General features: G+C 41.7%; 1 protein-coding gene across 1 annotated transcript in view; it reads right to left on the bottom strand.

The window, feature by feature from the left end:
• Positions 1-1669: 1669 nt before the first annotated feature.
• Positions 1670-26751, bottom strand: part of LOC306939196 (glutamate receptor ionotropic, NMDA 3A-like) — a 92181-nt gene continuing 67099 nt past the window's right edge. The window contains exons 7-11 of the mRNA XM_079523737.1: positions 19454-19569; positions 18113-18264; positions 8615-8776; positions 8247-8317; positions 1670-3761 (exon numbers count right to left, since the gene is read on the bottom strand). Coding sequence (XP_079379863.1) covers positions 3170-3761; positions 8247-8317; positions 8615-8776; positions 18113-18264; positions 19454-19569 — 1093 coding nt within the window. The 3' untranslated portion in view covers positions 1670-3169. The remainder of the gene's footprint in view (positions 3762-8246; positions 8318-8614; positions 8777-18112; positions 18265-19453; positions 19570-26751) is intronic.

The following is a 26751-nucleotide window of genomic DNA, read 5'->3' as shown; positions in this document are numbered from 1 at the left end:
CTGTCTCATATGAGGGCTGTGGGCAGTTCAGAAACCAGTCTGTCTCATAGGAGGGCTGTGGGCAGTTCAGAAACCAGTCTGTCTTATAGGAGGGCTGTGGGCAGTTCAGAAACCAGTCTGTGTTTCATAGGAGGGCTGTGGGCAGTTCAGAAACCAGTCTGTCTCATAGGAGGGCTGTGGGCAGTTCAGAAACCAGTCTGTGTCTGGGCTGTGGGCAATTCAGAAACCAGTCCATTTTCACCCAGTATTAGGACGTACACCTTCTTCCTCCGACCATGTCTTCCATTGAACAAACACCCAACTCAGGCTTCTGGCCAAGCATCTGCTGGGAAAAGTGACCCATTTCAATTGTAACTATATTTAGAAAGGGCTTTTGGGGGTGAAATTTGTGTGTGTGTGTGTGTGTGTGTGTGTGTGTGTCTTGCCACTCAATAATTAAAGCAAATTGAACTTTTGTTCTATTGAAAAAGTTACACAGTATAGCTTTAACACCAGTTTTGGTCCTGCCTATAAATTCACTGCACAGCCCATTTGGGACCAAATTATTGTTTTATGTGGATACCTATTAGCTGATGCCTTAGTGACTGCCAATTTACACATTTGTAAAAAAAAAGAAAAAAAAAAAGAAAGACAGACAGTGCTCTGTACTCACCTATATTTGTTGCCACTCTTGGCTGACGTATCCCTGCCTGCATGAATGGAATATCCATGGACGAGTGTTCAATTATGACAAAACATGTATTTGTTGCCTTTTCCTGGTTCCAATGTTTTAGTTAAGTCAATCTGTACTCAATGTCTACATTAAAACTAGGACTGAGAGGTAGTGGATATTATTATTACTTACCCCACACACAACACCAGAGGGAGTTCAACAAACCATGTGCAACCCAGATTCAGCTCAAACAAGGGATTCAATTAATTCTGCTCCTATGCCACTAAAATGTGGAATGCCCTACCAACAGCCATTAAGATGCATATTATGAATCCCTTGACTCCTTCATAACCGCTCTCAAAGAGCACCAACGGACGGCTGCAATTCGGAACTGGCCCCTGCCCATGCCTTTCTCCCCATACTGTAAAGTTTCCCCCCCCCCCCCCCCCCCCCCCCTTTTTTTTCTTTTTTACTTTACTTTACCTTTTTTACTTTCTTTATATGATGATTTCCTGTTTTTATTGTGTATATAAGTGTATATTTGTATGTCTTTAAATGTTCTGATTAATTGAAAACGGTGGACCCTGATGTAATTAGGTGTTGGTGCTTCATCACGGTTCTTCCACAAAGTAACTGTTTTTGTATCGACTTGTGCTTTCGTTTGAAATGTACCCATTCCGCATACTGTCAAATAAAATAAAATCAATCAATCACTTTGTTTGTAGCTACTAGTCTAGTAGACGGGTTGTGTTCTGTATACAAGTATTCACAAAATCCTGTGCAGCATGATACAATCTAAACCTATGTGGTTTGTTTGATATTCAAGGAATTACCATTACTCATTAGTGTATGAAAATCAGCTTGCAACATTCTTGAGCATGTTCTGTATACAAGAATCACATGTTTTGGTTGAAGAGGATTTAAGGATGGCTAAATAACATAAAGTTCAAACAAGAAAGGTCATTTTCTTTTTCTTTTTTAATAACAGAAATCATCCCATGAACAGAATTGATGCAAGAAAGAAACACAACAGGTTTTGTTCATGATAGCAGGTCCAGTTCTAGTTTTTGTGACATCTCAGTAAGGTCTTTGGACCCATTCACAATATATAAGTGAATCCCTTTGCAGCTATATTGTGTGTATTTTCCAGCATGTATGTTTTTCAGTGGGTACTCAAAATGATTTGTGGACATACTTACTGTGGGGTCCCCCATGTGACCAGAGTCACCGACATCAATTTAAAGAGGCTGAACCCCAAGGAAAGAGCCTGTACTGTAGCTTTCTCGTGTGGGTCCTGGGTTGAAAAGGTTGAAGGCCTGTGGTTTAATTGTCATTTCATGTGTATCTTGCATCGTGTATTTCAGTTCAAGAGGTATATGTTAAACATTGAACTGTCAGTCATTATGAACAGAATAATACAAAACAGGGATTATACATGAGAGTCGTACCCTGATACGTCATATTATGAATAGGTTTCTGTACAAAACCTGTTGAGTGCAGGATTGAAGTGCAGGAGAAAAGTAGTACAGACTGAGGTCCATATAAACAGTGTTTTTGGCAATCCACCATGAGATGCCAATGAGCCATTCTTGCAGAATAAAGTCTTGCTAAAGCATAACCGATTAAACCCGCTGGTAATCATTGTATTGTAACGGACAACATTACAACTCCCATAGAAAAATAAACAAGACCGTAAGACCAAGCCCAAACCATTGATAATGCACTGTCAAATATCCCCCCAAAAATACTGTGGCATCAGTGGTGAAATTAACCAGCAATGTAATTTTTTTCTCTTTTCCTTTCCTTTTATTTTTTATTGTTTTCTTTTTTCACACGGTGCTGACACTGTTTTATCAGTACACAAACAACCGGTGTAGCTGGCTGGGTTTATACACTGAGAATACATGGAAGTAACTCAAGTGAGTTAGCCCATCAAGCTTAAATACTAAGGTGCCTTTATGTGTCTTTGTGTTCATGGAAAGATCAAGAGAGAAATGTGTGGAGGACATTGCAGGGAGAGGACACAGGACCAACGGATAAGAATGGGAGGACTGAAAAACAAAAAGAAAGCAAAACATGTAGAGATGGAATGGGGAGAAGTATAAAGATGGAGTAAAAGGAGAAGAATGTTGAGATGAAGGGATGTAGAGGAGAGAATGCACGGCTTCCATAGGAGGAAGTGCATGACCAGCTCAATGCGGGTCTCGGAAGGGTCTGAGTTCAGGTTCCCTGGCTTGCTCTTTTCCAAACATGGAGAAACCCTCTAACGTTCTAGTACATGCTTAGTTCCAGACGCATGGGAGTGTTTGACTGGAAATCCTTGTGTCTGAGAGAACTGTATTCCCTGGAGAACATTTCATTCCAACATTCAGTCAGGAGCATTCTAAGTTCCAGAGCCCTGAGGAGATTCTGATTCTAAAACTCTGGGGAGAATCTCACATCAGCACTCCTTTTTTTAGGACCTTGCTGCAGTCTGTAGTTAACCAAGCTCCTCTAGAACAGAGGAGTTTTTCCAACTCAAGGGGTGTTGGTGTGTGGGTTTGTCTGCTGGTGGGGTTGGTTATACTGAGCAAACTGGTTAGCTTGGTTGGACTGGTGCGCTGTGGACTGGCTGGCCTGGTTTGTTGGCTGGTTCGCCGACTGATATTGTTCCATCTCTAGTTCCCTCTTCCTCCTCATGGCTGACTGCAGCTGCTGCTTGATTATGAGGATCTGTCCTTCCAGTTCTGACAGCTCCTGAACGAGTGGGTTACGGCCCACAGTGACCCCAAGGCCAGGGCCACAGTCTCCAACACCCAGTCCCAGACATTGTCCTGGGGCTTGGCCCAGTCCAACTCCCAGTCCGGGACAAGAGCCCGGTCCCTGCCCCAAACCCAGCCCCAGCAGGTCAGAGCGACCATTAGAAGTGGTCACCAGGGGCAGGTGTTTGTCCAGCTTGGTTAGGGAGCGGGAGTGAGACAGGGGAGAAGGAGGAGGAGGAGGGAGGTCCTGGGAAGGAAGACGCTCCAGGTCATTCTGCTGCACTTCCTGTGGGAGGATCCTTCGCCTGTTGCAGTGGGAGGACTCCGAGCGGGTCCAGGACGCTGATTGGTTGTTACCTTCGTTGCACCTGGAGATCAGACAGACAGAATAACATATTCATATATATGTACTGTAAGTCCAGTATTTCTCTACTGGACACGACTGATGGAACAAGATTTCTTCATGCTGAATTCCAAGAAACCCATTTGGTGAATCCCAGTCTTTCTGTTGAAGAAATAATGTCGATGATCTATAGTCCTGGTGTTCAAACAACTTGTGCGTGCTCTTATTTTATAGGTTCTGTAGTTTGGGTATGAGAGCAGACCACTAAACCCAGCCAGAGAGGGGAATAGACCCTAATTTCACTACCGTCACATCTGGGAAAGAGCCAAGAAAACCTCATGTTAAGGAAAATACCCAATGGCCTTGAAGATTGTAAAAGCACTATGTACTGCAGACTTGGCACAACATAAATGCTCATAAGAACCACACACCTCATTTACACAGGGTGGATTCCACTGACCGACTTAGATTTTGCTGAGCATGAAAACCTCCATAAAATAATGACCTACTTCATCATACAAGAGTGCTACACGAAAGTAGGGAAAATAGCAAATCTACAGGCTCACAAACCGTCGCAATGTGACACATTGTGAGCTTGTACGTTCTCTATTTTCACTATTGTGTGTGTGTGTGTGTGTGTGTGTGTGTGTGTGGTGACTGTGTGTGTTTTACGAATGCAAAATCTTTTTCCGAATGCACACTTTTGTTTACGAATACAAATAATACTGGCATGAAAATGACCCCATATCAAACGCATAATATTTGGGTGGGGCATGCATGCATTTCCAACTTGCATCGTTCCAAGTAGGCCAGTGCCCAACGGGCACCGCTGTAGAGGCCCCATGGATGGACACTGCTCTAGTATCTAAAATTATAGTAATGGTCACCAAATGCTGGTTTTCAATAAGGTAATAAGACATGACGGGGTCAAATTCACTCGGTTGAAATTAAAGCTGCTTGTTTGCACCTACCTAACCACTTTAACCACCCTGGCATCCCAATTTTAGAATTCCATTATGTTGTGCCAATACTGTACATGCATTACATTGATTATGCATTGTGCCATTATAGTTGCATCGAGACACTTTGAGAGCTTCTAGATCGGTTATTTTCAAAATACTTTTGATTTATTTGTGCTTAAATCTTTGAATCAAATTGAGTGGTCCAGTGCCTTTGTGTTCAGAAGTGTACCATAGTACTATTTTTCATATTACAAGCTTGTCTACTGTATCGTACTCTACTCTCAACAAGGCCTCTCAACATGGGTAATATCTGGAAGAAAATAATAAGGCAGTAGCAATCATCGTAAAAGCATGCTCATTGATGGGGAAACTAAATTAAATCAATAATGTGCCTGCTGGGAACCCTCCTTAACCATGCTTAGCCCAGGTGAACAGACTGTGGTGAAAAACCAAACGTATAATTTGACAGCCTAATTTGGAATACTATAATGTCTCCTGCTTATATTCTTGTTATGTGTATCTATAATTGTTCTGTTCATTGTCTTCTGGCTTCTGAATAAATTCACATTTGTACGAGTAACTTTAAGGCTTGGATCATTCTGAAATGAGTTACCAAGAATACAAATGTAATGTTTGTTACTGTTCTTATACAGCTATTGCTAAGACAACCATGTTATGAATACCAGCTGTCAAAAGACCTGTTTTAAATCCTAATGCTATTCTCTCTCTCTCTCTCTCTCTCTCTCTCTCTCTCTCTCTCTCTCTCTTTCGGGGCCTAATCAAGTCAAACCAAGACTAGTCAGATCTGGCCCAGAATATCACCTGATTTCAACGAACATAAATTCTGCCCACTAAGACGTCTGGATGAATCAGAGAGCGTTCGATAGAGGCCAGATCAACGTAAGTCATATCATAACTAGTCAGATCTAGCCTCATAACGTCATCATGATTTGGCTTGCTTGGCTTCTTTCTTTCTTTCTTTCTTTCTTTGATTTTGTTTTAATTGAAATGGTCTTTTTTCTTTCATTATCAAAGCAGCAACCAAGCCAGCCAATTTAGTGTAAAAATATTTGAGCGGAGATGCCAGGTTCTTGCAGGACACCAGGACAATATGACAGTAATCATTTCCGACTCTCTGACCGAGTGTGAGGAAGGATTCTGCAGAGTTCAACTGACCGGGCATAATTATACCAGAGTAGGTAATCTATCCTAGTTACCACAGGCATCTCTCGCATGGCCCTGCCTTCCTAATTATAACATATATTTGACTAATTCCAATTCCGGCCCGAGTGCAAAAGCATAAATTCAGTATTTTGCAGTATGTGGTGTTTCGTATGGCAGTGATGTAGCATATGCAATGGAGTAGAAGGGAATGCAATTCATTAAAATAAAGTAAAGGAGTTACTTTGCTTAACAAAGGCTAACACAGGCTAATACACTCAGCAGTCAACTCACTTGGGCCAGTAATTTCCCTTCAGGCACATAATAACTGACAGTTAAGATTCTTCATTCCTACTTTGTCAGTCCTACTTCTTGGAAAAACACTGAACGCAAATGAGAATATAGCTCTTAGACATTAATAATAGAAATCTATCTCTGACACACACACACACACACACACACACATACACATACACACACACACACACACACACACACACACACACACACACACACACACACACACACACACACACACACACACAGTATTTTTATTTCTTTAATTCTCTCTCCCTCCCACATCATCTGACTTTCTCACACTCTCCCTTCTCTCCTTCTCTCTGTTTAAACAGTTTGAGGTTATGTCAATGTGCGATTATTCATCCAATTTTCGGAGCTGATAATTGCTATCCAACAGACTCTGACCATTTAATTTAGCTCCAAATTAACTGCTACTTACTTGGATGTTAATTGATGTCACTAACTCCCAACCGCTAATTTTCACAAGTGCTCCAAAATATGCAGCCGTACCCAATGTTAGAGAGGGCCTGTGCATTTTAAGCGAAGCTGTGTGTGTGTGTGTGTGTGTGTGTGTGTGTGTGTGTGCGTGCGTGCGTGCGTGCGTGCATATCGGTTTGGTTGCGTTTCATTCGTAGGTGTCACCCAGTAATCCTGCAATTTCCTTGAGTGTTTTACGTGTAATTGAAGATAAAAGCATGTGCGTGCCGTGCGTACATATGTCCATATCTTGTGTGCGTGTGTGCGTGCTTGCATATAATTATGCATGTGTGTGAGGTGCAACATACAGAGCACAAGGTCCTACATCTTCTGATGATAATGCAATACAAATGAGGAGGCAACTTCATCTTGTTTAATGGATCACTGCTGCCTGTGACCTCGGCTGTCCACCAACAGCCGGCCTGGTCATTGTTGGCTTAACTATTTGGCGTCCACATTTTTGTTTTAAAGCACAGAATGACTATCCTATTTTTTGTCATTGTATGGTAGGGTTTATCAGGTTATAAGGGAAACTCTTGGCATGTACTGTACTCACAGTAATGGTGAAATCAAGGTAGGCCTACTAAGGTAATGCCTTTCATGTGCAACCACTCCTATAGACAGCTATGTGTGTCCCTGGGTCTGTCCCTGGGTCTGTCCGAGCACGAAAATAGCGTTATAGCGTTTGTTCACCACCAAGTGTCACTGTTGCACAGCCTAACACACAGACACACAGGCCAGGGAGGAGGGATTGTAGAGTAGAGTAGAGTAGAGTAGAGTAGAGTAGAGTAGAGTAGAGTAGAGTAGAGTAGAGTAGAGTAGAGTAGAGTACAGTACAGTACAGTACAGTACAGTACAGTACAGTACAGTACAGTACAGTACAGTACAGTACAGTACAGTACAGTACAGTACCACTCACTTCAGACAGGTCTGATTGTTTCATTGTAATTTCAAACCCACCAGATTCCACTTACAATAAAGAAATGCACAATGGTGGAGTGATCACAAGCAACAGATGAACAGTGGATGGAGTTAGAGGATTAGTTATTTTTTTACTTTCCAGGCCATAACAATAGCTACAGTAAATTAGAATGAAACGAGGTTGGATCCAGAATCCCTAAATTGGGCAACAAAATTATAAATTTTTACTAATGTATTGTTAACTCTTCACATGGTACTAATAAAGGGCATGAATGTGTACGGGAGCACCCGCTGATTTTAGAATGCCTACATTCAGGATGCAGGATCTGCATGTGGCACTAACTATACCCCCACCGAGTTTAATTACACTGCTGTCAGTTTAGTCAATTGAGCGAGTAGATTTTCTCCAATGTTAGATTATCCATGAAACTACTGAAAGCCTAATATATATATATTGAAGTGAAGCAAGAGAGAATAGAATGAGAAAAGAAAAGGAGAGAAAAGAGAGAGAGAGAGACAGAGAGATAGAGACACAGACACACAAACAGACAGAGACACAGACAGACAGAGACAGAGAGTCCCCAGGGGCCGGGACATTGTTTGTCATAACTACATATTTTTAAATAACTAATAGTTAGTAGCTGAGGTCCCTCTGCCATTACTTGAATGAATTTGCATGTCATATCTACCTTTTCTCTGGCTTGGTTATGGTTGGTAGCTTATCATCGGTGAAGACAGAATTGAGGGCTCGGTGTAACCTCTGGAAAACAAGCCACAGGCACACATCATTACATGTTATAATAAACCAAGAAACGGGACAGAATACAAATGTAACATTTTTAAAATGTATTATTAATGCGAGTTAAACATGTATCAGTGTTTAATGAACGAGGGGCGGAGGTAAGAGAAGAGTTCAGCTGAGGTCCCCAGTTTCAATCTCTACATGGTGCAATTGGTGCATTGATCCGTCCTTCCTCAAAACAATCAGAGACAGTGCAGACATCGTCTTGCGCGCGTGCATGTGTGCGTGCGTGTGCATGTGTTCGTGCATACATACCTGGCTGGTGTGCAGCCAGTATCTGAAGCGCGGTTCCTTGACCCTTGGGATGACGAATCTATAGACGATGTGTTCGGCCACGGTGGTCACCAGTGACAAGGCTACACCCACACACAGCATCACAAACAGGCCGGAAAAGTGCTTTATACCCATCTGTAATGTCTGTAGAGAGAAACAGAGAGAGGGAGGAGGAGGAGGAGGGAGAGGAGGAATGATGGTGAAGAGGCAGAGTGAGAGATTGAGACAAGGGGAAATACACGAGAGATGGGGTCAGAAAGAGGGAACGCAGGGATACAGATGAGGAGATGCAGTATATGGAGGGAGAGAGAGATGGAGGGATAGAAAGCATCATAGATAGACATGGAGAGAGCAGATGCAGGGGTGAAGAGCAGGAGTCAGACAGAATGACAGAGATAGAGGGAGAGTGATGATAGAAGGGTAGAGGGCAATTATGAAGGAGATGAAGGGTGAGATTGTAGGGACAGAGGTAAAAAAAGAAAGAAAATGATGATGATGCATAATTACCACGTGCACCACTGCATTCTATATATATTATATATTACTCTACTAATCAATAATCGCAAGCGACAATTGACATTATGCTTTTCTGAGTGTGATACACCACATCAAGAACACAGTAACAACCTTGGAGGCTACTTTTGCTACTACTACTACTACTACTGATTTTGTCCATACCTCACACATATTTCTGGGGTCATACTGTATGAGATCAAGATGTAAAAGACTGATATTTCAGATCACATTCTAATTGGCTGCCTTCCAGTTCAAGTTCAAGTTTTCTGGGCCCTTGGTTGGTAGGCAGAGAGTACGAGTGGTGTTTGAACTCTTAACCATGGGAGCATCAAACATCAAAGTCAAGTGTCCAGAGTCCAGACAACGTATTTGTATGAAAATGATCCGATAATCACCAGTAGGTTACTTGTCACTCGAATGCAATCGAGCCAGCAGGCTCGCCTGAGCCAACTGGCTGTGATTAAGAAACGTGGAAACTCTGAGACGTCGCGTTGTCCGACTATTACTAAACCTAACTAAAAAAATCTAATCTTAACTCTAACCTCAGTCTTATAATTACATGGCTGGTTAAGACTGATATGAGGTTAGGGGATTTACGTGGCCGGCTAACTTCATATCTGTCTTAACTTCCTCCAGTCTTACATGTAAGTCAGTTTCACAATGTTCACAATAACATTCAAAGCGGGTGGTCCAGGTGGGGACCACCCAGGTGGTTAGCTACACTAACCAGTTGGCTAAAACAGCATGCAGCTACAGTACTTGGTCAGACATATGTTACATTTATACAAAGGTCATGGACACCCCCCCCCCCCCCCCTTGTTTGTAGTTATATATAAAAACAAATCTCAAAGTCAGCTTGACGTCTTAAGGATGAAGCCATTGGTTTCAGCCTAAAAACCTTTTTGGTCTCTACAAAAAATGTAAAACAAATATGACGATATGAATACTGTACATGTAATGTTTATTCTATGACCAAAATAAAACTGAACTGAACTGACCCAATGTCAATGGGGATCTACTAGATCCGATCTAGGCATCAGTCTATCAACTCTAGTCAAGCTAGCAGGTTCTGAGAGGGGGTGGGACAGGAGGGACAAAGAGGACGGGAGACAGTCTGAGTGTGAGAAACGGGTGAAAATAGAGATGTGCGGACTCCCATTCTGAAATTGTATGTGTGCCAGGGACACATACAAGAAGAGAAGATTTATGTTTAAAACAAACAAATCCAAATTATTCATCATTATTCACAAAACATTTCCAAAATCTTCAAAAATAGCAGATGCCGAAGCTCGCAGCGCGGAGCTTCACTCAGTATCTACCAAAAGCAACAAACATCAATAGGCTAACTACAAGGTGGGCTGTGGCTGGTCAACTAACACGCCTGGAGGAGAAGAGTGTGTGTGTGAGACAGTTCAACCAGATTCTGTATGGACGCTACCTGAGAACTGCAATGACATGGACATTAAAGGGATAGTTCAGATTTTTTGAACTTAAAGGGTAAGACCACTTTTGTAGAGGTTTGGGTTGTGTAGTTACCTTGCCATGATGTAACTCCAAATGTGGACAAGAAATCAAAAATAATTTCTCCAGTGATTAGAAATTGATAATTCAAAATATGCTCCTCATTGACTTACATTGTACGCTGAAACAGCTCTCAAAGTCACTCTTTTAGTACGTAAACAAACACAAACAAAGTTGTTTCAGACAATATAGAGCAACACCAAAACTCATGTGGTTTTATTTCTTCATAAAAATGGTAACTTCCTGTTGATTTTACTATATGAAGATCTGGATCCGGATCCATGGATCCAGTCCGGGTTTTCTTCTGAATAAAAATGGACAAATCAACAGGAAGTTAACATTTTTATGAAGAAATAAAACCACATGAGTTTTGGTGTTGCGCTATATTGTCTGAAACAACTTTGTTTGTGTTTGTTTACGTACTAAAAGAGTGACTTTGAGAGCTGTTTCAGCGTACAATGTAAGTCAATGAGGAGCATATTTTGAATTATCAATTTCTAATCACTGGAGAAATTATTTTTGATTTCTTGTCCACATTTGGAGTTACATCATGGCAAGGTAACTACACAACCCAAACCTCTACAAAAGTGGTCTTACCCTTTAAGTTGTATGAAATACTTGCCATTAATATAGTGGTTGCAACTGTATTAATTGATTGCCCGAGTCCTGTGGTGGGAGTTCTGCTCTGGTTTTGGTGAAATATCAAGTAGTTCCGGTCATTTTGTGGGGGGCACTGGGGGCCACGCAGTAAAAGTAAATTAATCCACAAAACTAACGTCATTTGTATTGTTGACCTATTTCTAAAATATTAGTGCAACTTCCGTTCTTTTTTTACCCCTCTATCACACAGAACTATGTTTTTTGTGTCCATATCACTACGCCCAAAAAATAGTTCCATGTGATAGAGGGGTCAAAGTTGAACGAAAGTCGCGCTAATATTTTAGAAATAGGTCAACAATACAAATTACGTTCGTTTTGTGGATTCATTTACTTTTACTGCGTGGCCCCAGTGCCCCCCACAAAATGACCGGAACTACTTAATATTGACCAAAACCAGAGCAGAACTCCCACCATGGGACTCGGGCAATCAATTAATACAGTTGCAACCACTATATTAATGGCAAGTATTTCATACAACTTAAGTTAAAAAAATCTGAACTATCCCTTTAATAGTTGAAGGATAGGACGTTTAATAGTGTTGTGGTGTTTTGGACAGTGTTGCTTTAGGGCCTAGCTGCTACCAGAGCTGTTGCAGTAGAAGTGATCCAGGTGCACACGTATGATAAGATGTTGGCACTGTAATTCTTTATTTTATTTTGTATTATTCATGTTTGGCCCAAGCATCTGGTGCCCCCCCAGAGCTTGATGATCAGGGCTGCAGCCCCTGGAGACATTATGTTGGGGGTGCCTGAGCACTGTAATAACTATTATGTTCAATAAAAAATATCGCCCGGTTCCGGCGAGCCACCCCGTGTCCGAAACATCCAGACCCCAGCGGGTCCCTCTACTGTACTGTACTGTCACTGTACTGTAAAACCCGAAATCATCATACATATACAGTTAATATATGTGTGTGTGTGTGTGTGTGTGTGTGTGTGTGTGTGTGTGTGTGTGTGTGTGTGTGTGTGTGCGTGTGCTTGTGTGTGTGTGTTAGGCTACGCAACAGTGACACTTGGTGATGAAAACCAACCAAAAGCTATTTTCGTGCTCAGACAGACCCAGCCAGCCAGGGACAGACCCAGGGATCGAGGGACACACATAGCTGTCTATAGGACCACTCATAAATCAACTAATGTTGTAGAAAAGACTATGAACACAGGCACACAGTTTGGCTTTACTGCATTACTAATTTACTATATGAGCACGTCATGGGTTCTACACCTTTCCTTTTTCAAACACTGAGTTCTCTGTTGCTGTGGGGTGGTCACATGATAACTCCAGAAAGTCCGTTCAAACTCCAAGTCAAAAATTTCAATTAGCTCAAAATAAAAAAGTGTGCAGTTCAGAACTTTGGGGTTCAGCCTAATTGATCATTACCTTTGATCTTCTTGGTGCCATGAGTGTACAGCGGTAACTTATCAAACTTAATTCAGCTAATCAAAGAGTAGCCGTGGTCATAATAATGCACTGTGTGAGAAACACAACGCACACATTGAACAGACAATGCATGCTGGCGAGCCGCCAGGAACAACAACTTCTTTGCCAAAAAGTCCTGAAGCCACATCCTGATTTTCAAACCATCACGCCACAATTCTCAAGCGTGGAGATGGGGGGCATGAACCCCTCATACAGACCGGGTTTATTTTTTACTAAAAGCATTTTCCGGGCATGGCCTATTATGGGGAGTCACGGTTTGATCCAGGGAATGCAGGGGGAAACATTTGATTGTACGACCTATGGTTCAAGAGTTACAGGATGAAAGAGAACATGAAAAGGATAAAAGATAGAAGGGTGTAGTGTGTGTGTGTGTGTATACACACACACACACACACACACACACACACACACACACACACACACACACACACACACACACACACACTCAAGTCTCAATTGATATTCTAGTGCCATGTCGAAAAATGAGAATAAAAAAAAACAAAAGAAACAAAAGCCTGATTTACAGTTAGTTGCATGTCGTGTCGTGTGCCGTACATAGCAGATCTACAAGCCCACAACACGCCGTGAGCTTTAGGTTTCCGTGTGGCCAACACACCATGCACAGCTACAGTAAGTATAAATCAGGCTTTTAACAGCACTGCAGTTGCTGTCTCATGCGGGCTGACAACAGCTTTCACTCTTCACTCCCAGAGAATGGAAACCTGTCGCCCTCCTGGTGCGAACACACAGAACCAAAGCTTAGCCATAACGGAAGCTGAGGACACAAGACATTTATATCATTTGTATAATGCCCAAGTGCCTGACATCAAAAACCAAAGAAGCTAGGTCAGCCTTTTTCTGTGTCCAAAAACCCCCCACCATGGGGTTTCCTCCGTGGATCAGCAGATCAAAGCAATGTGCACCATAACTGTACGCACAGCATATTTGGTTCATGCCCGGCTCATGACCTGTGTTTTTTTGTGTAATATTGAAACGGTCACACATGCGCGTGCAGTGTGCACGCACGCACATTATGTACTGTATGACGTACAGTAATAAGACAATTACGTAAATCTTCTTTTTGGTGTCTCTCGGCCTCTCTCGCTTGATGGTAACCAAATCAATAGGGTATAGTTTATTCTGCATGTCATCACATACTACTGCTACTACTACTACTACTACAACTCTTACTACTCCTACTCCTACAACTCCTACTACTACTAATAATAATAATACATAAATAAACCACTCCCCATAATCCCATAAAGTAAGGTTGAATTATTTGATGTGTAAGAGAACGTATGACCGTATAAATGTTAATGGAGTAATGAATAATTTATCTGCACTAGTTTATTACTCCCTCCTGGGGTTTGATAGAGAGCTGGTTGTGTAGCGATAGATATGTCTTTGTCAGTGAAGACAAATCCATCAGATCGCCTTCATATCTCCATATTTGGGGAAATATTGCCATTCTCCAGAGATAAGGATAGAGGTATTAGCTAAGAAAACGCCTGCGGCTTCCGAGACCTGCTACTAGTTGGTTAAACAGCTACAAAACACTGCAGCATCACTATGCGACTGGTGCCTGTCCTCTCAGCATTGAAGTCACAGCCCCCTGTAGTTTGGCCTACTAGGGCCTGTGTGGTTTGTTAGGTAGGCCTATTTCTTTGCTTCCCACAGGTTCTGAATTGCCAATCAGTGCATTGGGAGCACCTGGCCAGTGTTCCCAGTGTGCGCTATAGAGCAATATTTTGGACCAAACAAATAATTACAAAGAAGAACAACAAAAAAAGTGTTGTAACCTGCCGTTTTTTTCTTCTTTCTAATTATTTGTTTGGTCCAAAATATTGTTTGTGTCGTCATGAGTTGTCACGACTCGAGTTGGCTTTGTCCGCGGCGTAACCGTCTTTAAATAAATACTTTAAGAAATGTCTATGAGAATAATGCATTGGGTTTCATTTCCTGGTCCAGGGTAGGAGGCGGGACTGCGACGCTCTATAAAGGGCTGGGAGTTGGCTGGCCTCACCCTCTCTCTCCTTCCATGAGAGCAGCAGCACTTGTTTGCATCATTCAACACCCCACACTACACTCACCACACATCCACTCACTTACACTACTGATCTACTGATTAACACACCCCACCTTAGTATTGTTTGATTCATGTTTGTTTATATGGTAAATACATATTGTTGTGTGCACTTTTAAACATCTGTGTGTCTTCCTCCTTTGTTATGGCCCAAGAGCCAGGTCATAACAATGCCAAGAAGTGGTCTTGATTAAATGAATGATGGAAAGTGCCATTCATGCCGTAAGATAGGTTACAGTATATTTGACTACAGTCAGTCATGACAGGTGACGGGTGGGGTGGTGGGGGCTATTCCATTGCACAGAAGGGAGAAGAACTATAAAGCCAGGTGAAGTGTCAGCCACTTTGCCATGGAGAAAGACAACCGTAGAGTAGACCACAGTGAAGTGCACAGAAATATAGGTTACAGTGCGAGGTTGGAGCAAGGCCTGGAGCGATTGCCATGCAGTTTCCTTGTAGCCTTGTTCACCAGTGAGTGGGTTTTCAATTCCATATGAGCAGCTAGATTGAGCGGGTGCAGTGATAGATAGGAAGACGAATGGCATGGAATAATTTAGACAGGTTGGAAACTCAGGGGACGGGCTGCAGCATTCTCTCTCTCTCTCTTTTTTAAGATTATGCTATGTTTAAGGAATGAACATTTTATTGGCCGGCACAGGAGAGACATGAGATATGATGGAGAGAGCGGGGATGTCATGACATGTCATGTCATGTCATGTCATCATTGTCATGTGACATAGAGGTAGAATCAGATTTGCAGGATATCATGATAATATCGAGAGGTGAAGGCTGAAAAATAAGGTGTACTGTATAGTGCTGAAGAGAGTTGAACAGCGAGGAGAGAGTTGGCTGGGCGACTTGACTTTCATTTTGTGGATTTCCACAAATTTTGTTGAAAGAAACATTGTTATATATATTGTGTGTGTGTGTGTGTGTGTGTGTGTGTGTGTGTGTGTGTGTGTGTGTGTGTGTGTGTGTGTGTGTGTGTGTGTGTGTGTGTGTGTGTGTGTGTGTGTGTGTGTGTGTGTGTGTGTGTGTGTGTGTGTGTGTGTGTGTGTGTGTGTGTGTGTGTGTGTGCGTGCGTGCGTGCGTGCGCGCGCGTGCGCGTTAGAGTTCTCAAATTCTGCCCGAACCCGAGGGTACCCGACCAGACCCGACGGGTTCGGGCCGAGCCGGGCTGAAATATATGCTAATTGGTAGGGCCGGGTCGGGCTCTCGGGTTGGCGCTGCTAAAGGGGATTTTTTTTTTTTTTTTTTTTTCCCCAATAAAAATGATTCTGTTCTGTCAATCTGTCTTTGTGTATTTATTTATTAATAATGAACAGCAGTGCTGTCAGTGTGTTGTGTTGCTCCGCTGACAGTGACTGGATTGGGAATTTGGGATGTAAAACTTTTGGAGAGAGAGAGAGAACAGCACGCGTTGCGCTGCTCGCGCAGCATAAAGTCTGTCAGACTGAGTGAGGCTGAGGGGCGCCTGATTTATACTTCATTGCAATCTGGTGTTGCGCACAAAATAGACATTCAATCTACAAACCCACTGAAGTCCAGGACCACAATGCACCATGAGCTAACGCTTTTTTAACTTGTAGATCGTTTTTTTTAAAGGGCCATAAATCACACAGTGCGCAGAGAGGTATTAGTCAATAATAATGAATTAAGAAGAAGATTCAAAAGTCTATTACTAAAGAAAGTGTGTAGCTGTGCCAGCCTATGTATGACTATGAATATGATTAACGACTGACTACTGCGGAGTCTGGCTGGCCTGGTCATGAGGTGGTAAACTGGTAAGTGTTGTTATAGGTGTTATAGCCTTCCCTTTGTTAGAAGAAAGAAAATAATAGCCTGAATTTACATGACTAAAGGTGTTACACTTACAGCCGCGGCACGGCGGTGCTCAGCAGCACGCAGCAGAGCAGACGCACGGATTCAAGGCAGACAGATAAAGCATTGATTGATTGACTGAATACTTTATTAGCAGTTTACATACAAGCGCAAGACAGTAGGCTACAGTTCAAAATACAAGGTCTGCTTGAGCTTGCCTTGTTCTCATACTAGAATATGATTTGTTTTGTACTACTGCTACTACTGCACAGCGCAAGTGCATGCATGGTCAGTGGCGTCTGTCGCTCACCGAACATAGCAGGTCTGCGACTGCAGTAGAACATGTTTTGGGTTTGTAACTTTGTTTAACTTTGTAGACTAGAAAAGATCTCTGCTCTGCTGATAAAATATAAATTACACGAGCAGCGGCAGCGCCGTCAGGGAGAGAGAGAGAGAGAGAGAGAGAATGAGAGCTACAAAGGGGATTTAACATTCTAGTGCTAAATACCTATTTCGTAGGCCTACTATAACCTATTTCGCGCAGAAGAGAACTTACTAAGTTAACATTATGTTTTCAACAACTGAACATGATTGTGATGTTTCCATTTAGAAAACTATTATAATGTCCGTTGACTCCATTCTCTCTCTCACTCGCGAGTCGCAACATGGCGCTGCCTGCGCAGTGCGCACACTAACAATCTTTTTTTTTTTTTTTTTCCTCTCGGGTTTTGTCGGGTTTTCGGGCCTAAAATGATGAGAACTGTTCGGGCCGAGCCGGGCCTCGGGCTGGCCCAGTCGGGCCCAGTTAGAGCCGGGCTTTAATTTTCAGGCCCGTTGAGAACTCTAGTGCGCGTGCGCACTCTTCACTGGAAACAGAATGATAACAGAAGCTATGAGGACACAAGACATTTATATAATTTGTACGACATAAAAAACCAAAGAAGCTAGGTCCGCCTTTTTCTCTGTCCAAAAAATCCCCACAATGGGGTTTCCTCCGTGGATCAGCAGATTAACCCTTTTAAAACCGGCAATTCAGATCTATTGAAGGTCGCAGCAAGCTTTTATGTCTGGTATTTTTGAAAAATCTTGATTTTTTTTATTTATTTGTTGTTTACAAATCTCTTGATCCCAGTCTACTAGGAGCATAGGGTCTGTTCATGAACTGGCTCCTATACTATTCCTGACCTGAAATGCAAATGAGTGCTCATTAAGTGAAGCTTGTTTATCGTTATGAAACATTTTAAGTTTTAATTTTTTGTGAACATAATTCTCATTAAGTTCCACATCCCTACAGGGTTGGAGATAGCCCCTCTGTTGTAAAATGATATGATGAGTTGAATAGGAAATGCAGGACGCGCACACACACACACACGCACACACACACAACTTTTGTGCTATTTTTATGTGTGTGTATACTGCGAGCGAAGAGTGTTAATTACCTCAGTTACGGCGAAGCTGCGTTTTCCACAGGGTACCACCTTGTACCACTTATCATGCAGCAAGTCCATGAAGCCGTCCGACTTGTACTGACTGACCAGCTCTGAGATGTTGGAGGTGAAAGGAGAGTTCTGGCGGAGGCCGATTCCATAGCCTGGGCGAAAGGACACACACACACACAGACAGTAGTGGTTTAAAGTAACTAAGTGCATTTACTTACGTACCTTTGTACTTTTACTCAAGTCAATTTTGAATACCAGACTTTTACGTAACTGAGTATTTCTACATTTCAGTATTGATACTTTTACTTAAGTAAAACATTTGAGTACTTTTTTCCACCATTGACAGACAGACATTATGTAGACACAAGACACACAGTTGTACAGTATTGTTATGTTTAGCAATCATTCTTTGGCATAAATAACAAGCGTATTTTCTACAGGCCCACATAGCGGCCAAGCTACACCAGGCTTTTCTCGCGCGTTTACCCTAAACGCACGGCCCGGACTGGACCTAGGACTGGACCTAAATTCAACGCACGCGTTTAGGGTAAACGCGCGCGTTTTGTGCGCGAAAAGCCTGGTGTAGCTTGGCCGTAAGACATGATGGTGTCATGTAATGACATTGCCAGTTAAGTGTCCATTTCAATATCCCAGCCTCGTACGGTGTCCGTCTTTTAATGGGTCTTAGCTGTTGTGTGGTAAGAGTAAAGAGAATCATTGTCAGGAGCAGGGTCACCATTAGTGAGGATGTCGATGCTAATAACCAAACATCACGGTTAGGAATGACAGCATTTAATTAGAAATGTCAGAGGGTATCTCAGGACCTGTTAGCATGTTCGTTAAGTGTGACAGATTTAACAAATCCTTCCCTGTTTGCTAATGGGACGGAACCACTCACAGATGCATCTCCGTTCTGTTCCAAAGATTCCATCTGCACTAAAGGTTGTGTTGTCTTGGCTAAATCTTTCTTTCTTTCCAATGTTTCCCTCAACTTAATACAGTAGGTGCTAATGTTAAAGTCAGTAGTAATACAAATTACATTTTATTTCTAACTTTTTTGTGCTACAGGGTTCAAAAAGGCAAAACAAAAGCTAAACATATTTGGCAACAAGACTAAGAAGATAGAGTAACAGACCTAAGAAAAGAAAAGCCTAAGCAAAACCTTTGTTAAATGGTATGTTTTGAGTCCATGTATATTTTTTAAATAATTTAAAAGTAATGTGTGTTTGTGATAATGTTCAATGGCAAAGGTTTCCAGCAACAACTCTGTAATGTGTCCTGTTGTATGGCAAAGGCTTCCATAGACTCAGCAATGTGTGGTAATCTCCCGTGTTGATTTACCTTCAATAGCAAAGGGCTTTCCAACGGTGAGTGTCTTACAGTCTGCGTCAATGGAGACCTCGTAGTCCAGCAGAGCTTTATCCATGATGAAAGCGTCCAGTTTCTGAGGGTCAGCTCTGGAAATGAGACAAGAACTCACACTAAGTATTTTGTTGGCATGTCCACCATATTAGGTCAGTGAAGAGAGACAACAATGGCAGAGAGAGGAGGGATAACAGCCAACACAAGGATGTTGTTATTATAGTATATGGTGCAATTACTGGTAGTATATGGTGCAAATAAGTGATTCCAAGATGACACATCAATCTAACTTTCAGTACTGCATGTACCCACATTTGGATTGGAATTAGGGTTAGGTTTCTGTCTGCCTGTACAGTGTGTCTCTAAGCACAATGACTTATGAAGGGAAGGACATAAAATAGTGTCCATGAAACTTGGTTAGATTCTGATTGGAAACTTGGAGTTTAATATCAGTCAGAACAGAAGAGATAACATTGGTGTTGAAAAGGTAAAGGTCACAATGAAGATAAACGTTATAATCAATAGAACATGGTCACATTCTTTTTTGGAAACTGTGAGAATCATCAATAGAATAGTCTATAGCTAGTCTAAAGCTGATTCAACTTTGATTCTACACTACAGTGTACAATAGAGGGTATGTGCATGCTTAAAGTGAATGGCACATCGAGTGGTAAAGCGAGTGGCAAAGCAACATGCAAAGTGAGTTTAACATTGTTTAATGTTGTTTAATGCAATCAGACTTTTCTGTTTGGATATATGGGCTATCAAGGCCAGAAAGTAGTTTTTTGCCACTTGGTAGGCATTCCTGCATAACTTCCGGGTTTGATGATGATGTCACGCGCATACTCTCCATACTGTCAAAAAATATGTAAAGTGGAGGACCAACAAAGTGCAATAAACCAGTCAAGTCTGAGTCCTCGGTGGACAGACAAAAATGCTGATGTTCAAAGCATTAGTCAAAAGTCAGGCCCAGACTACAGTCTGCATTTTTAAATGTATTTATTTATTATATTATAGTCTTTATTGGTTTTGACTTTGACTGTAATTGCCAGTTCTCCCTTTGTGTACTGTGATCTGTGTTGACTCCACTAATACACATTGTGTCACTAGGGGTGCCGCAGTTCATTTATAAAGACAGTAGAGTAGAAACAATAACAAAAGAAGTAGAACTACAAGCTTACAACATGTCGATATGTCACGCATCGGCTATTTTTGCACGAAAACTATCACATTTTTCGCATCATTTTGTTGATGAAGATAATTGATATAGTTTCAGGAAGGTCTATGGGTCTACCAGCCTCTTCTTCTCACCGGACAGTCATTCTTCTGACAGACTTTCACCATTGGGGTGTTATATGTGTTACGGGTGCAACAGAAATTTGAACTAATCACTTCAATTGATTATAAAATATATAATTGATCATTTAATAAATAGTAAATACATTTTTGGCAATTATAAGTGAAAGTAAAAAAACACTAGCTCACACGGTTACCACGACAACGGACAGCACGGATAGTGATGCCACACGGACGTCGCCAGAGTGACGGACAGTGCGGGCAGTGACATCAGGTCACATGTGGGCATGGGTGAGGCAACAGAGCTCAGTGTGTGTGTGGAATAAAGTTAGCGACAGAAGAGGACCGAGCCCCAGAATGGAAGCCAGAATAGAAGCCTCAGTCAGATCAAATAGCCCACCCTCTGAGAAGTACACGTTTGAGTCTGGTGTATTTCTATCCCTTTCCCGCAGGAGAATTCAGTCCTCCCCGAGAAGCCATAGAAGGTGCTCCAGTGATAGCTGAGCTCTACCAAAGAGAGCCCACCGTTACACACACACATTGTGAGCTTGTACTGTAGATGAGAAATGTTAACAATTGTTTTGCACGACAGCATTCTGCAGGGATGTATAAAATAGGGTTCAAGACTAACCATTTTGTTGATTAAAAAAAAACACTTCTCTATTATTCAATGAATCTAAAAATAGAATAATAGCTAAGAAGATAATCAATACTTGCAGCACTAACCATCTTCCCCAGATCCCCTCTCTGACCAGGCATCATGGCCAAGAGCAATGACAAGGACACAATCCCCTTCCAACTTCTTTAACACACACTGCCAATTATGTTTGTTGGAGGACCAGGCCAAGCCAGATTAAAATAAAATCAAGATGCATAAGAATAGGGAAAGTCTATAATGGCTATCACTTTTCAGCACTGCCAGAAGCTTCCATAAGTAGTCAGTAGCAGAGGTTCACAAACATTTTCAGCTCTAGACCCAAAAGAGAAATTTAGTGTTTTAGATACATTATGAATTAAACACTTAAGCCCTTGTTACAATGTTGTATTGAAGAAGGGTAAAAAATATTTACTTGTGAACCGTGGTTCACAAGTACATTTTTTTTTTTTTACCCATAACAATGTGTGGTGACCTAAAATAGGTCGCTACCCTATATTTGGGAAACAGTCTGTAGTATGAGGGCAGAATATAGTGTTTACAGATCATAGCCTGGCCCCAGATAACTCCCATAGCATCATTGCATTTTATATCAGCATCCACAGCCCGGCAAACAATGTCTGTTTATCTCTGTCTCCACAAGCTTGAAGAATGATGTAAGCTGCAACAGACTGTTCCTGGTGTGCAACCGCAAACTAGACTCAAGAGTGACCTTCCTGAGGATACTATGCTGACTAAATAAAAAACATATTTTAAATGATTCCTAACTCACTGCTTTGATGTAATGATGTTTTGTTGCCATACACCTACTGTAACATAACAGCAATTTAAATGCAGGTTGTTTTAGTTCCTTTTAATCATGTCAAGTAAAGAGATAGTTAGTAGTAACTTGAAATAAAATGAATTAGCAAAATAACCGATCTACAAGCTTATAGACTACATGCGCCCTCCTCGTGAACAGATCCTTCGCTGCCATGGCCTCCACTTCCACTGATATGCCAACGTCACACAACACTACCTCTCCTCCTCAATAATCACTGCTACCATCCTCACCACCTGCCTGCCTGACGTACAACAAAATCGATGCAAATAAAGGTCCTAAAAACTCAATTGCAATAACCGATGGAAGTCCCCATCATTGGTCCAGACACCCTCAGACACTTTGGAGCCATCCTCGACCCCACGTCACACTATGGTGCTGTAACCATAGTCCCCTTCGGGGATTGATAAAGTATATCTTATCTCACCCTCTCCTTCCAGCCCCATAGTACATGTATCAAACAGATCACCAAAACAGACCTTTTCCACCTCTGCAACTGTCACACACTGCTGCAGAAACACTCATTCACGTACACCTTCATCACAACCAGACTTGAACAGTGAAATAGCCTCAGGGCCTCAGTGACAGGGCCTTCTCAGTTGCCTCTCTCTATGGATCTCACTCCTAACTCACATCAAAGCTGCAGCCCACCATCTACTCTTTTTAAAACCACCCTCAAAACCCACCTCTTCAGACTTGCCTTCCCAATCTACATTATTGGCATACTAATGTTTCTGTAACGTTCTGACAGCAACAAGGGCAAAATTACATTTTGAGGAATGTACATTGTGCTTGTCCGTTGTCCCGTCATGACGTGATGCGTTGAGTTTGTAAAACAAAATGCATTAAAACAATTCTCCAAAATCTTTGAAAACTTGAAGGTTTTTGCCTATGAACAAAACAGCGACGCGGCGGTTAATGTGTGTACGGACACAGGAAGGATTAGATTTCCCATGACTCCTCTAGTCTAGTCAGTTAAATAAGAATTCCTGTCAGACTCCATGCCGCTCCGGCTCTAAGCCTACCTCACCCCCGGCCCGTCCTGTATCCCCCCACACATTCTGCTGTGCTCCAACAGGATGTGAGGTGAATGCGGAAGCAGGTTTAGATGACAGCACACAGGGGGAAAAAAAACCATGGTGCCATTATGGGATGGGAACAGTTGACAATGGGGGGGGGGTGTGGGGGACATATTTATTTATTTACCAATACTTGTTTTGGGACAAATGTCTTAGTTTGAACTATAGTTGTGTTTTTCTTTTATGTTTTCTTTTTTAATAGAACTCACTCAGCTATTGCGGAGTATTGCGTGAACCTTGGTTCTAGAATAGACAGCTGCTGGGTGCTGTTTGTTTGTGTGCGTGCGTGCGTGTGTGTCTGAGAGAGAGAGAGATTTGTGTTCATGAGCACATCCACAGTAGCAGGGAAAAGTTGATTTCCGGGGAGATTTTAAAGCAAGGGTATAGGCATCAGAGGTGATACCTCTCAATACCGTAGGAGAAAACTGCTGGAGCAGTGCTGTTGGTGTGCGTGCGTGCGTGCGTGCGTGTGTCAGTCAGTGAATGCACTTAAAGGGCCACTGGCCAATGTGTTTTAAGATATTTTAGTATTTCAAAGTGTCTGTGATGTCACAGGCACGGGTCTCACTTCCTTCCACAAGGTGGGGTGAGTGCACCAAAGCATTATGGTCATTGTAGTAATCATCCAGCAATCCAGTCAACCCCTATTCAACAAACACAGACTACAATATGTTTCTGGCCATAGGGTGCAAATTTCAAATTGTGCTACTGTTATCTACTACAAATACTATTAACATTTATTAACATAACAACGTTTCTTCCAGCGGTGAAATGTCCCTTTAGGGCTGCAACTAACAATAACTTTATTAGCAATTATTATAGTGATTTCTTTTTCATGAACGAGGAAAATGAGAGAGAACAAAGAGGTAACCGTGGTGAACCAGGAAGTTGCAAAGATTAGTGAGGACGAAGTGAGGAAGGCATTGAAGAGAATGAAGTGTGGAATGAGAGGATGCCTGAGCAATGGAGGAGAAGTGTGCTGGTGACGATTTTTAAGAACAAGGTCGACATGGAAACTACAGAGGAATAAAGCTGATCAGCCATACAATGAAGTTATGGGAAAGAGTAGTGGAAGCTAGACTATAAGGGCAGAGGTGAGCATTTCTGAGCAGCAGTATGGAAGGAAGAGTACTACAGATGTAATATTCAGATGTTGACAGAGAAGGTCAGAGGGAGCTGCATTGTATCTTTGTCTTTATCGGGGAAAAGCAGAAAGGAAAAGCAGATAGTGATTTATTTTTTAATTAATTTAATCAAATATTTGTAATTACTTTTTATATTGTATATACTGTATGATATGCCCAGAATAGGGATACATTATTCAATAATTGTATTGAATTACCGACGTAGACACATATTTAATAAAATGTCATACTAATGTGTATTTAACAATTTAATCTGTCTTTATACTCTGTTTGTATTATTTGAATCATTATAGAAATTAAGATCAGAATATGAGACTGTTGCTACTGTACCTCAAATCTAGAGAATACCAGGAGCAGCTAGCCCTGGACTCTGATTTATACATTGCTTATTCCCTTTAATCCCACATTCTAAATGAAAGTGAAAAGGTAGCGCTGTCCACTGCCTCTGTGCCTAAAAGTCTTGACAATGAATTCACTATTATTTACATAAGCGTCTGTGCAAATGTAAATCTGATACTGAACACAGTATCCCACGGTATGCGTTCCCTCTGATTCACTTTGCTACAAAATAGTTTAATTAGCGAGCTACCCTCGACAGTAAAATTGGAATAAACCAGTTGAAACGTCAAAACTACATTTTCAAATGCAAAAGGAACGTTTTTGGAGACAGGGAGATAAGAATGTCGCAGAAATCGTGAAAATAATAGAATATCTGCACGCCGCCCATGCTGCTCCCAAAGTTATCAATCCTCTGACTTAGGGCCCTGCCCATGTCCTGATCAATTATGTACGCCTAACCCTGCATGTTCACATTTATGATAACCTGTTAAAACTGAGAAAGCATCTGGGTCATTTTAGATTTTAGCTATACAAAAATAGCAGATATACAAGCTCATCGCACGTCACTTGAGCTTGTAGATGTGTCATCTTTGAAAAAACGTGATTGTTTTTTTAAGCAAATTTCTGTGTTTCTGGGGGTCGCTGGAACAAAATATTTTGAGATGGGGGTACGCAGTCAACTATAGTACTGTATCATTTTGGGGGTCCTTCCTTGACATGAAAAGGTTTTGAGCACCACTGATATACTGTAGCTTTTCAGAAAACTTTAGACATTCATTTTTTTAGAATCTGCCTCAGGTCTTAATGGGTTAAGAACACACTAAACACACTACTAATGAGATTCACTTTGGGAGCAGCGAGAACGGGTGTGCAGATCTTCTATTCTGTTCCTGAACTCTATTCTTTGATCCTGCACCCTTTGAAATCATTCATTTGGACTTGGCTGTGCTCCTGGACTTGGACTGCATCTGTCACAGTAATTGTACCACCGCAAAATTGCAGCAGTGTCATGAAACCTGCTAGGAATGGAAAACAGCCGACACAACCGCTGCTGCATGCTATCGTGACATTTTCATTATCATCCTACATGTACATTTTATATTATGTTATAGGTACTTTAGCAACTTTAGGAATGTTCATGGGACAGAGTCATTTCCAGTTAATGGTGTGTTGCCAAAACTTGCAAAACAGTTCATGAAGATCATTTGGATACTGTTATTATTAATGCTGTTTTCAGTGTGTACACCCTGATGATTTATAAACATAATTTGGATCTTGTTCTGCGTAGCATTTAATCGTTAATGTTGTGCTCAGTGTGTAACCAGAAATCATAAAGTTCATTTTTCTGCATTTCATTTAGTCATAAACATAATTTACTTCGTTGACCGGGGTCCCCCAGGGGTTTATGGTTTGTCCCCCGCATTTTTTCCTCAACAACAAATCTCTCTTGACACTTTGTGAGCTTGTGGATTATGTTCTACAAATTCATTGCACAGTGATTCATGTTAATACATGACATCCCTCTTCATGCCCCGATTCCATCCATCTTGTCCACAATGGGGAAACCATAAGGCACTAGAACAAACGGTGCTCTTAACGCAATGATGACAGTTCAAGGAGGTTTCGTGCTGGATATAGAAGTCACTTTCATATTATACTGTAGGCCGGGGCAGAAAGGTTGCTGTGCAAGTTTTGTAGAGAAAAAACATGCCACAGTATTCAGTAATAAGTGATGATGCAGCCATGGATTAAAATAGTGTTATCTAGTGTGCTCAGGTGACACAGGAGTAAAGTTGCTGCCCACCGCCATCGGACTGAGGCAGTGGTTCTCAAATGTTATATTTTCAAGAACCCCCATAACTCTTGAGGGTGTACAAATGGAAACACATTGACGCATAAGAGTCCGTTTGGTTCAACCCACAGGACTAGGGGTTCAAACCCTT

Source organism: Electrona antarctica (assembly GCF_951216825.1).
Source record: "Electrona antarctica genome assembly, chromosome: 16".
In the NCBI taxonomy this organism is placed as follows: domain Eukaryota; kingdom Metazoa; phylum Chordata; class Actinopteri; order Myctophiformes; family Myctophidae; genus Electrona; species Electrona antarctica.
Note: the sequence above shows the minus strand (reverse complement) of the source record. Positions and strands in the feature narration are given on the sequence as shown.